Source organism: Diuraphis noxia, unplaced genomic scaffold (assembly GCF_037042655.1).
Source record: "Diuraphis noxia isolate RWA-SAM2 unplaced genomic scaffold, SU_Dnox_SAM2 contig0003, whole genome shotgun sequence".
NCBI lineage: Eukaryota > Metazoa > Arthropoda > Insecta > Hemiptera > Aphididae > Diuraphis > Diuraphis noxia.
In genome coordinates, this window is record NW_028301713.1 from 76,709,096 (window position 1) to 76,727,869 (window position 18,774).

An 18,774-nucleotide genomic window follows, 5' to 3' on the forward strand; every position below is an offset into this window, starting at 1 on the left:
TATTACACCACGCGCGCGACGGCAATAATCACTATTACAGGTCTCGGCGACGGCGCGATGAGCGCGTTTAGAGATGCATTAAAAAGAAAGAAAAAACCCGCGGAGTAGACTGAAACGGAAAAAAAAGTATAAGGAAAAAAAGTTAATAACTTCTTTTGCATAAATATTTAACGTAAAAATGACTGCGGCGTTCATATAATAGGCCTTCCCCGTGCCCGCGTATAATCTCCGGAGACGTGTAAAACGTTTCTTTTCGCGCTCCCCGGACACGACGACGCATATTATGTATATATCATACATTAATACGTGTTGTATATTTTTTATCCACCCTTCGTCATTTCACCGCCGTCCCTTATTTATATGTGTGTGGGTGTGGGTGACGGGTGTGGATGTGTATCCATTGCGCGCCAGAAGAAAATTGTTATAAATGATACGCGACGACCGGAGGAACTCTGCAGGCTGCTACTACCGCCGCCACAGCACCGCCGCCGGATATAAATTAGATCAGAGCGGGACCGGAGATGGGCGCAGCGAACAAAAATAATAACCCAGAAAATACGATACCTAATATATATATATATGTATATATTATATAAGTTAATGTATTATATATATATATATATATGTAGACGATGCGAGAAAAAAATACAAAAAAAGTTTTAGCGCTAAATTCAATTTAAGTACGCGCTCGCCCGGTCGTTGTTTTCTCCTCTCGGCCCGTGTCTTTGTGTGCAGTATTATAGTATATATACCCATCATGTAATACCGCGAGGATATCATATACGTATACCTTTGTGGTGTCACCACCACCGCCGCCGCCACCGAGTACGAATAACACAACTTTCGTGCGTTTCATTGAAATTTACGACCTCTGTCTTATTACTACCGCAGCTGCCGACAAAAAGACTGCAGAGCGGTGATGCACAGACAATGAGACATTTTCGAGTGCCACCGCCACGACGCGATGCACGAGGTGCAAACAATAATAACAAATTATTATTATCGTCATTATTTACGAAATAATATTTATGTCGTATCATAATAATATGTGCCCGCTGCATGCCAATGCAAGTAAACTCGCAGATTCGCAGGTCTTCACCCCTCCCCACACCAAAAAAATATATTGGTATTTTAAAAACCACTGCCTATCGCCGCGGCATATTTTGCCTTGTATTTATTGTTTCTGTTCATAAGTCGCTTGATACGAATACGGTTAAAATTTAAAACATCATATATATTTTAATTCTCCTTAAAAAAAATCTAAAGTACTTTTTTTTTAATTCTCTCCCATTCTTTCGGGTTTTAATCTGTCGTAACTTTTAGCTAATCGGGTGAAAAATGATTCTTTTTTTGAACAAAACCTCAGACGATTTGTGCCTAATACGAGAATTATATTATATAATAAATGTATTGATGAGTATGTTTGGTCGGTAATTATTGAGGTCTGAAGTGGAAATGTTAGGATGAATTTTGTTATTTTAATCTTGTTAACTTGAATGTTAAGTGAATTTGAAATAATAATAATACCTACCTATATAGGTACTATTTTAACAAATAACAGATCTGCGAGCAGTTTTTACATCAGAATTATTACCGCGACAGATATAAGCGATGGGTGGCACCGTGTTTCTTATTAATTTTACAAAAGTATTTATGTTATTTATAATTTATATATTATTATCGTATATGATACGCTTCACAGTCGTGTTACAGTCGTAAATTTCATATATAACTGCACACACCATCACCGTTATCATTTCTCTATTTTATGCGCACATAGAAGTATTGCAGCTAGTATTTCAGTGCAACGTCCCGATGACCCTTCCAGCAGTGTATTATGCATTTTTTATTTTATGTTTTAAACTCAGGTCCGGCGCACAGATACGGTATGGTAATAATAATATTGTTATTACGAAGCGGAGATAGAAAAAAAAATGCAAAGAAAAATAACAATAATTATCGAAGCTCTCGGGATGATGATGATATTTCGCCGGGTGAATTTATATTCCTATACTTATATACATAGATAGGTATTATTATTATATTGTATATATCATTGGGTCGTATATTATTGAACGGAACATAATTTCCGCCGCCGCTGCCTCCCTCAGACGATCGTGTGCGTCGGCTATACAGCTCGCGTATTACATTATATCATTATAATATTATATACATGCATATTGCAGAAAACGATATACATGTACATATATAATAGTAATAATAACATTATTATCATAATATACAAGTCGTTATTTTAATAGTAAGACGCGCCGGGCAAGAAGGCGTCGTGGATATAAACAATAATGATATTATATACACTGCACGCTCAATGTGCGATTATTATTATTATTATTCTCTTACCTTTCTAGTTGTTTCATGAAGCCGGCGTATGCTTTTTCCCATATACCCGAACTGTAAAACAAAAAAAACAAAAACGTATTAAAACCGAAGTCATAAACAATTAAAAATTAAACCACTATGTCATTTTACGTGTATGTATTACAATAATAGTTTATTAACTGTAAAGTATTATATATTCATATTTACAGCGTGTTCCGTGATAAACTCTGTTTGGCCCCCAACATTTCATACCTACAGAAAATGAATATTCATACGATTTCGAGTTAAAATAAAGGTATGCATTATTATAAATTCAAGTTTGGTAAAATAATTATGTTCAATTTTTTTCAACGCATTGAAAAAGTTAATAAGATAAAATTGACACGTTAGAACGAATATTTTTTTTAAACGTTGACAGATTTTTTTTTTTAACTGCAGTGAAGTGTAATTAGTTTTTAATTGAGTTTTCATATCTCAAGAGGTAAACGATTGTATACTATATTATAAGAAAACTCAACATTGAACTCGAGTTTGATTAAAAGTAATTCAGTCTCTATTAATAATTTATAATAAATCACACTTGCTTTTAACAGATATAGCTTACTTGGTTCGAATTTTCTACTATATTACGTCTAAATAAATCATGAAAATAAGATAAACACCTTACGGTTATTTCTATCAAAACGTTAGTATTCGATAACGGTAGCAAATTGTTCAAGAAATAATTATTTCCCTATCGGCTGACAACGAAAACTCTAGAGCAATGTCATAACGATTTAGAAGTGCAGTAACTGCTCACCCATATACCTGCCTATACTAACACTCACCTGGCCAACGCTTCCATGGAGAGTCCTTGGCTCTTGAGTAGCTGTGCGTCGGGACGGGGTAACGCGGGGTGAGATAGACCAGCCGGGTTCATGATGGCGTGTGCGGCCGCTGGATGATGATGGTGGTGACTAAACTGCTGCATATACTGCATGTGTCCGAGGTGTGTGGGCGGCTGATTGTATCCGTTTGCCAGCAGCGGCGATTTCTCCATGCGGGGCGAATCTGCGAACGTACATTCTTATTAAATTTACGTTGCTCTATACTCAGTCATGAAGGGCGTACACGCGGCGGATAATAATATTCTAAGACGTATAAAACACGTTAAAGTACTAATATAATATTTTGTGATTACTGCGAGACTGCGCAGTGTTTACTTCGGGATTGGTACCTGTGCCGGGTTTTCGACAGTTGAGATCCACCCGAAATAAGACTATTTTGTTTACGTTATTATACCGCTTGTATTATAACAGTATCATATATTATATTATTAAAATTAAAGGTTTTCAAGAAGACAATTCGTATTTACATACTGTTTCGTATCGAAGTCTGAGTACGGATCGTTTATTTTTATCGGTAAACCGTACTCGTATATGACGTAACCTTTTGAACGAGCAATATTGAGTCAATATTAATTATCAATACACTCCGAAAATCTTGATTAACCTAAACCACAGTAATTCCATATGGACAGAGCAGCTCTAATAGGTTAAAGCACCAAATACGTTATATGACTATATAGAACGCGTCGAGGGAAAACGATCAGTAACCATGTAATTTTAATTGTATGTTTAATACCAAAATGGAATAGTTATCCGTTCTAAAACGAGTGATCTGTTGGTTCACCTGAGTGTTATTACTTATAAACAAACTAATTGACCACGTGGTCAAAAAAAGGTTGGAAGAAAACAAAAATATTATTATACATATATATATATATATATATATATATATATATATATATATATATATATATATATATATATATATGTATGTATGTATAATTATTGAAACGGACTTACTGGTCGCCACTTATATAATTATTAATGGACATTCCTAATGGCATTCGGTCAGAGTACCTAAATATACAGAACTCGTTACGTATAATATAGTCTCTGCGGCGGGTGTGTTTGTGTGTGACTGATGGGTTTTGTCTTTACGGACCGACAGGGAATATAATATATATATTATATATATATATATATATATATATATACGCACGCGCTAGTACACGAATGTATAATAATAATAATAAATAAACAACCGGCAAACGGTAATAATGATTATTGGTCTCGCAATGTGTACCTATATAATAATGATAATAATAATAATAATATTTTGTTATAGATGTTGATTGGCCTTTCTCAGCGGGGTCCCTCGTCTGCTGGCTCTCTCGTAATAATACTCAAACACTCACACATTCAATTACTTCGGGACTTTGACTAATAAGACTCGGCTTTTCGTCGAGGCTACTTGAACGACGACTACGCCGCCGCGCCGCCGACACACAACGATTGCGCTCGTGATTTATACGCTCGCGCCGGCGACCGGTCGACATAATAACTACCGCTATTTGTCATATATTATTATTACTATTAACCGTTTTGCTTTGTGTATATTTACAAATCTTGTTTGTGCACGCGCGTGTCGATGGTCCCGATGCAGTTTGTGTTAATGCACCTATAATACATGTACACATATTTCAATACACTTTGTTTAATATTATGGTAGTACGTAGTGTATATTATCTAAACTTCGTGTGCGTATAACAATGCTACATTTATACAGTTGCAGTGCTCCGCACCTGCTGCAGTTAATCGCTTTCACCGACGAGAATATTATTGTTATATTATCATTATTATTATTACGTAACGACGTGTTCACGCGCCCGGCGTTCTGTTTACCCGGTTATAGGTTACCCTTCTGTGTGGTATAGTATATGATATTATTATACCCACGCGATCGTCTGCAGCCATCACGCGAATAATTCAGTAGGTACACTGCGCGTATTGTTGCAGTTTCGTCAGTTGCAGAACGTATACAAATGAAACGATACAGCGTAATTACAATAATTATATAGTTGGTAAATAATATAATAAAATATTGGTATATGCGTGTGACTGCAGCCGATTTTATCGTGTTTGGAACGGGATACTCAACATTTAGCTAAACTTTTATAATTTTATCTCAATAATAAAACATATTAGGTCTTTCAAAGTTCATTGTGTATTTTTATTCTCTATTCGCAATCATGAAATCGTATAATACACTTGTACACGGCTGATTCTTGTATAAAATAAAATATTCATTAAATTTCTTGTTTTATAAAAGTTTGACACTTTTTCCATTTAATTTTTATTATTAAATTTCGCTTCTGATACCGGAAAATGTTAATTCGATTTGAGTTATAGACTTATAGTGCCTACTTATATACGTGTGTACGTGAAAAAAAAGTTAATAAACGAGTCCCTCGATGTGTTTGTTATCGCGTAAAAAGACAACATGTAAATTGGATAACGCTATTTTCCATTAAAAAGTGTTTTCGTTTCAGAGCAATTTCCATTAATAAAACGGTAAATGTACCAAATACTTTATGCATATATATGTATAATAATAAAAAAAAGGAAGGAGACGAGTCGTTAAGTCGAAAATGCAGATGCTACGCATTTTGCTCGCGTATTTATATGTATAATCTATCGCTTACCGCAGAAACACGGAATAGGAATATATAATGTAATAATTGATTATCGTAAAAACAAACGACAGATTATATATACGTGAAGCGCGGGTTAATATAATTTATCAAAAGCCTGAGGCGGATGAGAGAGAAAGAGAGTAACCCGTGTATGCTATTTTTGGATGAAGTTTGCGGATTTTGAGAGAGGCGGATAAAGTGAACATTTGTGAGGGAAAGAGCGTATAGAGTAGGTATATATGTATTTCTGGTTGTATATCTATATCTGTGTCGGTGGGTGGTATAGGTAGGAACGTCGGGAAATCTGGTCGCGGCGGCCATTTGAAGTGTGAAAACCTTTTTGGACGGTAATTATAATTCGGTGGCGACGGTGGCGACGCGGTACGGAACCGACGAGGTAGTGGTGGGGGAGGCGAAAAAAGAAAACAAAAAAGACCTTAGGTTTAAATTAGCCGTTTTGGGTGCTGGCGCTAATGATAAAGCACGGGGGCGGCGGCAGTGTAAAGCGGCCGTATATATATATACCCGGGTGCAATCCATCATCATCGTCGTCGGAGTCGTCGTCTCCGCCGCCGCCACTGTAGGGGGAAGTGGCGACCCGCGGGGTCGGGATGGAAATTAAGACCGGGCGAGTGTGTGTGTTTGTTTGTCTTGGAACCGAAAAGAAACAATATATGCTAAAATTAAAATCCTTCCCGCCACGGGTTTCGGAATATATATAACAATAAAAAAATATACACAACATGTATATATGCATGCCGTGCGTAGGGACCAATGTGAACGCGTGTGTGTGCTGACAGTCGAAGAGAGTGAGAGAACGGACTCGCGCACGCAGGATGATTGATTACACTTTGTATAGCTCTCTGCGTGTGTATAACCGTTTCTTGGCTTTAAGTGACGGTGGCAGTATTGCAGGGATCCCTTTATACGCGCGCACACACACACACATATATATATTTCATAATATATTATGTATACATTTCGACTCGTTTAAATTGAAATTAATTTGCACTCTCTTTTTCTGCACTGCACACCACGCCGGCGGCTCTGCTGCAGCAACAGCAGCAGCAGCCACCGTCGAATATTAGCATACGATATATACCGTCGGGAGAAAAAAAAATCGTCCCGAGGTCAGGGGAAGTTTATTTTATTTTTTTTACCTCCCCGTCACTGCCTGCACCCTCTCGTCGCGTCGCTGTTACGCGGTTACGGGCCGGGAAGACGACGCCGACTGACAGTGAATCATGACTAGCCGATGAGTAGCATCTGCGATTGAAACGTAAAAACGAAGGTTCAATTTCACAGATGAAAGCTTCACATCTTTTTGCACACCGGTAAACGATGATTTATACACGGGCCTATCTCGTCTGAAAGGGTTTGTGTGGTTTTCATATTTGCGCAACAAACTCTGCACCGTATTTTATTTTAATGCGCGTTCCCACGAGTAGCACAAAATCGTACGCACGTACTATATATAATAGCGGTGACGGTATATTTAATCATTTCTTTTTCAAAACGATATTACCTATAGTGTATTATAAAATATTTCCCGCGCTATAAAACGTCCACGTCGTACGACGTCATATCGTTATATCATAATGTGATATACCATAATATTATATACCTACAACTAAACGCGTTGACCACCGAACGTTACAATATCATTTTTATGCCTGTATACAAAATATAAACTCGACACCAATGAAATATTATACCTACATAATAATATAAAATAAAAATCGTTACAACTCGTACAAGTATGAGCAGCTCTCCATATCTTACGACCACCTGCCCGACGTACCTAGCTACCTACTATATATTATTTAGTTGTTGTGTGGTAACTGGTAAGTACTCCAAGCACGTATTTATATAGGTACCTATTACGTATATTTGAACTGGTAATGCTAGTACCCTTATAATCCACAGACAAACGGTCCGCCGACTACACTACAGAGATCTACCGTACGACGTGTATAATATATATGTATATTTCTTGTTACACACACCACGTAAATATAAGTATAAATATTATATTATATCATAAACAGAATGTCTTCGTCGATCCATAGTTTATGCTCGAGATCACGCTGGAACAATATATCGATATATAAGTGTAATATGTATATCTGTTATATTATTATATTATCATTTAGTATACATATACCTAAATGTCTAAAACACGATGTATGTACGGTAGAACGATAATCCAGCGACAGCGTATACAACAATATAATAATATAACATATATATAGACCGACCCACCACAAACGCGAAAACGATATAAACCGAACAAATCCCACGGGGAGACCGATCTGTAAGTGGAGTTTTTTGTTATTACATTTATTGTCTTTGGCGATCGTCTGTAAAAAAAAAATCGTCGAGGTTTCGCACGGTCGTCGTCGACTCTCCACTGCATCACCGTCGTCGCGCGTGTCGCATCGATCAAATGCATAATTAAAAAAAAACGAACCACATCAAAAGACCAAATACACACCGCGTCACTTCCGAAACGAACCGTTCGATCATTTCGAATTTCACGGAGAGGCTCGTCGCGCCGCCTTGAGGGGCAGAAGGGGCATTTTTGACAAATGCGGTCCCGGGATTAAGCATAAAATATTCAACGGCACGGACGGTGACGACGACACGCCGCCGTCGCCGAAACTCGCAACAAAATTATATGTATATATATAATAATAATATACGTATAGCAACGGTGGCAGTATAGCAAGAAAAGCCCTATGTTAAATAATAATAATAATAATAATAATCACGATAATAATAAAATAATAGTAATAATAATAAACGCGTTTCAATGTGAGCTGGCGACTACTGCAGCGGAGGATATTCCGCATCATCCTCGTCTATATATACAACGCCGGAACAGGGTCGGGGGTGGCGAGCAGAGCTGTTTATCGCGTGGTCGTCATCTCAACGCCATCGCCACAGCCGTGATGATGGATGACGAACCGACGGATTTTCTGCGCATAAAATAAATATACCGTTCCAGGAAAGATCGCACGCTGTGACGGTGTTTGATCATCGTCCGGTGGCTTGCCGGGACACGTCGTGCGTATACAGATACGTATACATATACATATATATAATACATATACATATACATATACATATACATATACATATACATATACATATACATATACATATATACATATACACTGAACAAAATATACCGGTAATTTTAACACAAATATAGATTAAATTAATAATATCATTGTTAATATTGGGTCAACAAAATGATTATTGATATTAAGATTAGATATTTGTTAAAATAAGAATTCACAAATTATTTGATTTAATAATTTTTTTTTTTATTATAACTAATATTTACATGGTACGTTGATCAAAATTTTGTTAAAATAACTTGTAATTTTGTTAATTTTATAAAATACATTATTAATTTAATGCATAAATATTGTTGGACTTACAAAAACTAAATTATTTTTACAAAATGGTTATTATTAAATTTAATTAAAATATATTTAGTTTAATAATATTAAATGACTGAATCAATAAAATGTTTATGATTTAAGAAATGTAAATATTATCAATTTAATAAACAATCAACTAATTTTTAAATTGTTTTAATGGATTAAAAAAAATACCTGATTGATTGCATATTTATTTAAATCAATACTTCATAGATAGGTACCAAAATTCATGTAGGTAATCATATATATCCCACAACCCACTAACCATATATACTTACAATTTTTCTATATCACATTATGATCTATAGTGAAAAAAATAACCAAGTTTATTATATTTTAATGAATTTGTTTATTAATAATTTACATAATCGCAGATTTATTTATAAAAATAATAATCATAATAGATATACAGTTTATTTTAAATGTATAAATACAATTAAAGATGCATACATAAAAAATTTAAATCTGTAGATAGGTAAATATAATTGTTATACAATACAATATTAGATCAATCTACCTATTTAGGATGTAGGTATTACTTTGTTATAGATGTGGGGGACGCATTTTAAATAGGTAATTTAAATAATTATATACAAATTAAACGAAGGTATCTGTAGTTATTTGAAAATAGAAAATGTATAATGTCTAATAATACATTAAATAATTATAACAAAATAAATATATGTTGAAAAACTAACAGCTACTTGTTAGTATTTAATTAAACATTATAAAGTATTATATTATAATATTATACAAAAGCAAATTACCTTTAACTCATAAATTATAACACTAACTTCATTAGAAAAATAATTAAGTATATGTAAATAAATAGTAAATACCATTAAAAATGAATAAGTTTTGAAAATTATAAATTATACTATATAAAAGATAATATAGAAAATAAGTTGAAAGAAAATAGTTAAATAATAATAATGAATGGGTTATGCCCTAGAACCTTTAATTTCTGAAGAAATTTGTTTTATCAAGGCACATGACTTGTCATACTTGGTATTAATATTATAAAAAAAAGTTTGTAGAAATAACCACATATCCTCTGATTCGCGTGGATATTCAACATTAAAAACGTGAAATATTTTGAAGCACACATCAAATGCTTTTAAAATTGTAAAGGCCATGTATTTGATTGTATCAAAATATATCATTATTTGTTTAGGCTCAAATAATGAACCAACAATTAATATACATGGTTGTATAGGGCCCTCTTTCTGTACCATGTTTTTTAGAAGTGTTTCCATCTCTAATGTTGTTTCACAAATTTTAAGTACTGAGTTTTGTGAATCTTTGATTCCATATTTTATGATCGATTTTTTTCCGTTTTCATCTTTCGTTACTTTCCTTGATGAAGGAATTAGTACACTGTGTAACAAGTACATAATTATGAGGTATTTTGAATCTGAAATTACAGTAATTTATAAATGGTTAAAACTGAGCTGAATAGTATATGTAATTTAGTATTCAAAATGCTGACTTCAGTGAATAATACTAATACCATAGTATGCAGCTCCCAGTATTAATAGGTACCTAGATATTTATTATATAATTTTAAAATCTTATCTCTTATTTAGTATCGATTAGATACTAAATTATGAAGTCTCTTGTTTTTACTATATATTGTAGAAGTTCTATTTAAAAATCCCCTTTCATAATATTGTGAATTTGTATAAGCACAATCATTTACACAGACCATAATAATTTAACAAGCATCTCAATATATCATTAAGTATATATCATGATGTTTGTTACAATAAGTGTGAAGTGCCTGAACGTGACTGAATATTTAAATTTGTAGTTGTACACCAATAAAATAAACTAAATATTTTTTAACCTTACCATTAGTTAAATCTGGTGTAGCTTTCAATTTCTCTAAAATGATTCTGCTTCCACTATCTTTAACCCGTTCATCCAATATTTTAATAAGTTTTGAAGACACTTCTTCAAATTTTAATATAAAACAACTGCTTTTATTATACATTTTGCGAAAGTCAATATCTATCTAAAATGTAAAACAACAATTTTTATTAGTCATTTTTAGTTAAATATTATTATTCAGTTGGTACTTTAGTGCCTGTATCTATATAACCTACTAATATTATATTATTATCTAAAACCTTATAACAAAATTAAAATACCCAAATTGTTTTGGTGTTAAGTTACTTAAGTTATTTTACTAATTATTATTAATAATAAAATAATAAGAGAAGGCTGCTATTTAGCATTTATATTTCAACTACTGTTTTATGACTATTAAGTAAATTTTAGTTGTAATTAATTTAATAAATCCAATATAGATACTTATATTATTATAGTTTAATTTCAGATATTGTATCAATAAAATATTTCAGAGTTGTAATCAAAAAAATTGTATGTATTTAATTTTTTTGTGTTGGTTGTTTTTATTGTATTGATTTGAATTAGTTTAAATTCATAATTGTATTTCAAACATGAACTTACAAGCTTATAACCCATTGGTTTTGTGTAGTGTTGCCATTTATTGAATATTGCTGCAGTATTATTTTCTTTAATATACTGTAGCCTACAATTTACAGTATTTTTCCAAATGGTTTCAATCTCTGGCCATGTCATTTGTTGATCTGATAAATATGTAATTAAATTTTCGGATTCTGTTTCAATTTCTAAAAAAAATATAAATAGTTAATACGTTAAATAATAAATATTATTGTTTTTTAATATATCAAAACCAAGAGATACTAAAAATTATAATTATATTAATTTAATAGTATTGACCAGATTTTAGATAATTATGACAGTACCTAATGTTGTTTGTAAGTTATCCATTGTACGAGTCAACTTTTTGTTTGGAATGCTGCTTGAATCTTTTTGTGTAGTTGATATTAAGCCATTTTGTTTCATACAACGCATTGTATTAAAGTACTTAGAATATAATTTTCCTTTAGGACATTTATTGATACTATCCTTAACAAAATACACATCCTGAAAATTGAACCATTTTATAATTGTTTTTGTATTTTTAAACATTTATTTCAAATTATGTTATTAGGGTTAATACTTACTTTTATTTCGGATTGAAAAGCTGCAACAATAACATCAGCTATATGGTTTGCAAGTTTTATTGTCATATTTGTTTGATTAGTTATTAAATTGTTAATAATCATTTCAACCAATAGATTACGACAACTTTCATTTAAGACCAAATTTGTCTTGTAGTAATCTAATATCAAAGAACCCTGTGAATTATTTAATAATATCTTGTCGAGTTGAAATGGCTCATTAATTTTTTTAGCATCTACTATCCCAGGTAAAATCGAATTTGACATAGATTGATTTGCATTTGTACTAAGATGAGAATTTAACTTTGATTTATCATTTTTATTTAAGCTTATTTTGTACTGTTCAACATAATGCTCAAATTTAATACGAATTCCAAGAGAAAAGTTCATTAGTAGTATAGCTATGTGGTTCTCTTTTATGTATTGTAATGCTTCCATATCTATTTGTTGATCTGAAAACAAAATTGTAACATTAATTAAAAAAAGAAACTAAAAATACTTAATTACAAATGTAAAAACTAGTCTCTAAAATAATTCCTGTATAAAAAAATAAAATATGAAATTTGTAGTTAATTTTTATGATTTCATATTTAAGTGAAATATTTCAAATATATTATATTGTTTTTTTTTTCAATATTTAATATAAAATTAGTAAGCCCTATACCTCATATAGTTGGTATAATTAGTTATTTTTTTTTTAATGAATTAAATTTAATACAATTTAACAAAATATTTGATTCTAGTTATGCTTACCTAAACATGTTTGGTACACAGTTTGCAATTTCCATTCTGTTAAAAGTTGTTTTAATTGAGCATTTTCATCGTTGTTTGGCATTTCAATTGCAGGCACATTACTGTTGTAATCATCAAACAAGTTGTGTTGCGAGGGATGAAATGTATTATGATAGCTACTTGATTGTAAATTAGTAAAAGATTTTTGACTGGTTAATGATTCATCATCCACATTAAATAGACTATTGTTTAAAAAATTATTTTCATAACTGTTGCCATCCATTTTTGAATAAATGCTATAATTTATATTACAAATTTAATTCAGCTAATATTATTAAATATTTATACAGAAGGTAATTAAAGGGTTAATTATGAATCTTAAAACAACACAGTAGATACTTATTTTCTAAAATAAGAAAATATAATAATAATTAGTTACATACACTATATACAGCAACTATAACAATAAGAATTAAACATTTTTTTTTTTTAATATTTACAAAATAAATTATTAATATACATAATTATATTATTAATTAATAATATTCTTTTAATCGGATCATTGAATTGCCATTATACGTTATATTTATATTAATTGGTGGTCCACTACAGTCATCTGGGATCAAAATATTTTTTAAATTAATATCATTATTATCAATGTGATATGCTCTTAAATGTGAATTGTAGTTATGTATTTGAAGTTGACTGACAATAAATTTAATGCTACAGTTTTTTTTAATGAACAAAATATCTAAAATTTCAAATAAATAAAGTTCATCCATAAACTTGGTTACAAAATAACCTACTTTGTAAGTTGTACCTTTTAATTTTATTTGGGAATAACAATCAAATTCATCTAATGACAAACCTAAATTTCTTTGAATTAATTCATTATTTTTACTTTTTATTTTATGTTTTGATTTAACTTCATAATCAATGTTACCAAAAGAGTTTAATAATATGTTGTTTATAAATTTATATTGAAATTTTTTGGCCAGTGTTAGGGAAATATTCTTTCTAGAAGTTATTGCATGTGCATATATTTTCATTTCTTTATGTTTAGCTTCATATCTAAAGCACCAAAAATTCCTAGGAGGTCCAGAGTTTAAAATTATCATTGGATAATGAATCAAAAGGTGGTGTTTAGGTTTTAACGTGTCCTGAAATAATATAATATAGTCTGAGTGATGTTTCTTAATCAATTTTTTTAAATGAAAAACTAAACTTTGTGTAAACTGGCCAGAGAGTAATATTTCTATTATTTCCAAAAAAATTAAAAAAAATTTCCATACTTCATCATCCTCGGGTACTAAGTCTCCGACCATTAAACTAAAATAATATACAAAAGTCATCATCTCTCGAGCTGACATTTTTAAATGAAACTTCTTAAGATGAGACATTTGAATAGGTGGAGAAATATTACCAAATTCAATACAGCCATAATTAAAATGTTGTTTTCTAAAATTTAGAACATCTAATGTAAAAAAGTTTGCCACTCCTATATAATAGTTTATAATATGACACATATTGTAATGGCAAATCCCCTCAAAAATGTCATGCATAATATCTATACTATAGTTTTTTACAACATGGAAAGATGAAATATTGTTTAATATAGAATTTTTATAAATTCCTGTTTCTTTAAAATCATTTTTATCTATGTCTTCTAAATAGTTTGTATGGTTACGAAGTAATATACTATCTTCTTCGCATAATTTGTGAGTTTTAGATTTATGTGCTTTACAAAATCTACAAAAGAAATTCGCCGAAAAAGATTTACTAAATTCACTAACACTATTTAAAGCTAAATTGTCTCCAAGAAATAAACCTAAAATAAAATGTACTTCTTTGAAGCCATCTTGTGTATTAATATAAATACCATTTGTCTCTAAAATATTTAATTCTTGGATTAATTTTTTAAGGCATAAATCATTACCAAAATCTTTCATATCTACTGTTTTTATTAATGCTGCTAAATGTATATTAGAAAGTTGTGATTGGTCACTTAAAGGGAAGCTATAATAAATTGCAGAAAGGGAATGGAACGATGCATGAGATCCTAAAGGGTTGTTTAACTCAAAATCATCAATATACATAAAATATGGCACTACTATCTTATTTTGGTACTGGGCAATTTTATCTTTCCATAAGCTACCTTGGACAAAATTTCTTAGTGACGCATTTTTGTCATTCATTAAATCTGAATAACGTGTTAGGGTTTTATTTAAATTGTTATTGGATTCAAAAAACGTTTGAAATTGAAATTGTAAAGGTAAAATAATTCCTTTAATATTATTATCATTATAAACTGTTTCACCAGAAACAGATACCAAGTTAATTTCTTCATTTATAGTAAACTGTTGAATTTGATGAAACATGTTATTATCACTTAACCATTTATTTAAATTATATTCTGTATTACAAAACTCAAATGGATTAGATAATGCTTGTGTAATTTGATGAAATGATGATAATATTAATGGATCTTTTATTTTGTCTTTTGTGAAACTATTTAGTAAATCAATTATTGGTTGTATTAAAATTTTTTCAATTTCTCTTTGGATATTAAATGAGTCTTTTCTAGAAAAATTATTGTTACTTAATAAGGATATTGTAAAATGTACAGCAGAAGTATGAATACGATTAATAGCTGTAATTAGATCAAAAGAATTATGATTTTCTTGAGGTAAAGACTGATTTTTGTTGAAAACTTCATCACACGTTTCATGAATTTGTGTTAAATTGTTGATTATAATATTATTATCATCATGTATTTGAAAATCATCATTATGAGCATTATTTAAATATAACATATTGGAATTAGAAGGTTTATGTGAAGCTATACTATGTTTTCTGGCCAGATGTTTTTTAAAACTACTTAAGTTGGGAAATATTTGTGTGCATTGCTGTTCTATACATTGATATGTGCTGGATGATTTCAGTAGATGTATACATTTGTAATGAACTACCAATGCTTGTAATTCAGAAAATGTTTGCTTACAAATAAAACAAATCATTTTATAACTTTAATAATATAAAAATGTTAATAATGTACCTATCTAATAATTAATTTTTTTAAGTGTATTAATTTATAATTAAGATTAAAATTAATTTAGCTTAGTTTTGAAAGCATAATAAGTACGGCAGAATATTGATTACTTGTATTTGATGTAACTGTGTTAGTCCATTCTCCTAACAGAAATCAAAATAAGAATTATTTATTCATTCAAATTTTTTTAATTATTTACACAAAATAAGTAAATTGATCAAATAGCTTTTGTATTGAAAAAATAATATAGATAGGTACTAAAAATAATGTTGGATAGTTATATTCTGTATCTGCAAAATAGGTAGGTACCTAATTCTAGAATACTGAAACCTACTACCTATATATAAGTCATTATATTATTAAATTATTTATTAGGAATGTTATTGTATCTTATATAAACCATTAAAACCATTATTTAATTTATATTATTAATGTCAATTATTCCTAATGTCAAAAATATGTACTACCACTACTACCTATATATTATTGTAAATTTAGATAACAATGTTAGGAAACCTTAAAAGTATCATAAATAAAAATAAATAAATATATTAATCAAGGGAAGGGGGGTCCACGTCCATGAATGGCATAGTCGCAACGTGGACAATTTTTTTGTGGGAGTGGGCTAAGATTGTATCAGCACTACAAACCCTGATAATTAATATCTTATAGTAAAAAAATTTAGAAACTAGCAGGGGTCTATGGATAAAACTGGGGTCTAAGCACGCTCAAGCCCCCCTAATTGCGCCTATGCTGGGTACATCACTGGGATAAAGGCTAAATTTTGAAACATATATAATTACATAAGTAGGTACTTACAAATTACAAGCAGCCAATAGGTAAAACAATTTATTCACAAATGAAATAAGTTTAGTTAATAAACAGACAACAGTTATGTTATAGAAAAGTAAGTACACAATACCACGATTTAAAACGATGAAACAGTAAAAACTCTGCAGAAATTGAGGAGAGATGATTCTTCGTCAAAATCAAGTAGAAAAGTGTTCAAAATTGAAAATATGGAAAAATAGTCATAATATAGATACGTATAATAATCACATGAAATACACAATGCTCGATTGTTACACTTGGATTCCAAGTATAATTTATGATCATTCCCGATAATGCTTGATAATATTATCCATATACCTAATATAGGTATTAGGTACCAGCAAGGTATGGAAAATAATCTTTTATAGGAAATCATTATGATTTATATAATCATTTAATTAGTTTAGTCGTTTAGTGGAAGGCTCAAACCAAGAAATTTAGTACCTAGAAGCAAAAGGTGGTTATAAATATCAAATTATTTAATAAATATGTAATAATAATATATAGATATTAACATAATACAACAAAAGTTGTATGCTTACAACTTGCACAAGATATATTTACCTGTTACGAAAAATACAAAAAAATATTGATAAATTATTATACTTACCTATAGGCTATAGTTACCTATACTTTACCTTTTGAAGTTTGATAGTCCCTCATAATGAGTAACTTTAATATATGATTCTGTATTTCACCAATCACTTTGAATATTAATTAAAATATTAATTAAAAACAATAAGCTGTACCACACGTCTAAATTTCATGTTTATCATAATATAACAGTAAATAAAAAATATATTAGCTACAAAAGTACGGATATCAAAATATATGATAGGATTTATATTTAATAATATTGTGTTGAATTTAACAATAATATTGTTATATTAAATATTAGTATGGTTATTTCGATAAATACATTTTGTGATTTTTATGAATTTAATAATGATTAAATTTATTAAATCCGTTGTATAAAATTAACAAAAACCAATGTTGATTTAAAAATGCGTTTTTATAAATTTAATAAACTATTTATTAATTCAATGTATTTCTTTCTTAAATTAATGTTTGGGTATATTATTAATTATACCGATAAAATTTGTTGATTTTACCTATGAACTTTCTTAACTCAATAATATATTTTTCAGACTAAAAAAATAATTATTATTTTAACATAGCAGTATTTATTAATAAATGATAAATAATCATTATTGAATTTACTAATGAATTTTCGTTCAGTGTACCTTGCGAGATATTCTCGCGACTGCGGTGACGGGTTTTCCTCGTTTTTAGCCCACCCGCCGTAAGTTGCAGCGTTCACGCGACGTTGCGCCCCCGTGTCCTGCAGGAATGCGTATAGTTTGATGAGATCTGCAAATGCTGTGGTTCAACGTCGAGGTCATCGGATCATCACAAAATAGGTCGAATTGTTAAAATACGGTGTTGACTGCAGAATGCTGTGAACAGCGCTTCGCTTTACATTTTGGCCGAAACGACGGAACTATATACTTAGGTTTTGGTCGAATACATTAGATTTTACACGACGTTTACAACCGAAACAGCATCGCAGGAGAATATATTATTGTACGCGATTGACGGACAGCGACGTGAAAAGTTGACAGGAAAATACTGCCGGTAAAAGCTGTGTAAATCAATACGAGTGCGCGTGCAGTGTGGCGCATAAATCATCGAAAGTTTCTTTAATTAAATATAATTTTTATAAGTCACCGCAACAATGCGGCGTATGTGCATATACGAAAAACAAAAGGAGATAACAATCGCTATAAAACGGTTACTTTACCA

At 30.6% G+C, this 18,774-nt stretch overlaps 2 protein-coding genes across 5 annotated transcripts in view; both read right to left on the reverse strand.

Moving 5' to 3' along the window:
- The window catches only part of dac (dachshund family transcription factor), a 139,055-nt gene that overhangs the window by 53,663 nt on the left and 66,618 nt on the right, over positions 1-18,774 (reverse strand). For all 3 annotated transcript variants that reach the window (XM_015524156.2, XM_089222353.1, XM_015524155.2), the window contains 2 exons: positions 3,168-3,390; positions 2,362-2,412 (listed from right to left, as the gene is read on the reverse strand). In XM_015524156.2, the coding sequence (XP_015379642.1) occupies positions 2,362-2,412; positions 3,168-3,390 (274 nt within the window). The remainder of the gene's footprint in view (positions 1-2,361; positions 2,413-3,167; positions 3,391-18,774) is intronic.
- LOC149057775 (uncharacterized) lies at positions 9,651-17,351 on the reverse strand. 2 transcript variants are annotated; one of them, XM_089222355.1, is made up of 8 exons: positions 16,960-17,351; positions 16,251-16,283; positions 13,113-13,387; positions 12,363-12,811; positions 12,102-12,282; positions 11,782-11,963; positions 11,161-11,323; positions 9,651-10,723 (listed from the first exon to the last, which is right to left on the reverse strand). In XM_089222355.1, the coding sequence occupies exons 3-8, from the start codon at positions 13,372-13,374 to the stop codon at positions 10,251-10,253; spliced, it is 1,710 nt and encodes a 569-aa protein (XP_089078481.1). In that variant the 5' UTR covers positions 13,375-13,387; positions 16,251-16,283; positions 16,960-17,351; the 3' UTR covers positions 9,651-10,250. The 2 variants fall into 2 exon arrangements, with proteins under 2 accessions (XP_089078481.1, XP_089078480.1); XM_089222354.1 differs by lacking the exon at positions 16,251-16,283.

Excerpts from the sequence above, each read along its gene's own strand:
- LOC149057775 (XM_089222354.1), bottom strand. The coding sequence starts at position 13,374 with ATGGATGGCAACAGTTATGAAAATAATTTTTTAAACAATAGTCTATTT. Across the intron at positions 11,964-12,101 it reads TAACTTACAAACAACATTAG|AAATTGAAACAGAATCCGAA; the intron begins GTACTGTCATAA and ends TATTTTTTTTAG. Across the intron at positions 11,324-11,781 it reads AACCAATGGGTTATAAGCTT|ATAGATATTGACTTTCGCAA; the intron begins GTAAGTTCATGT and ends TTTACATTTTAG.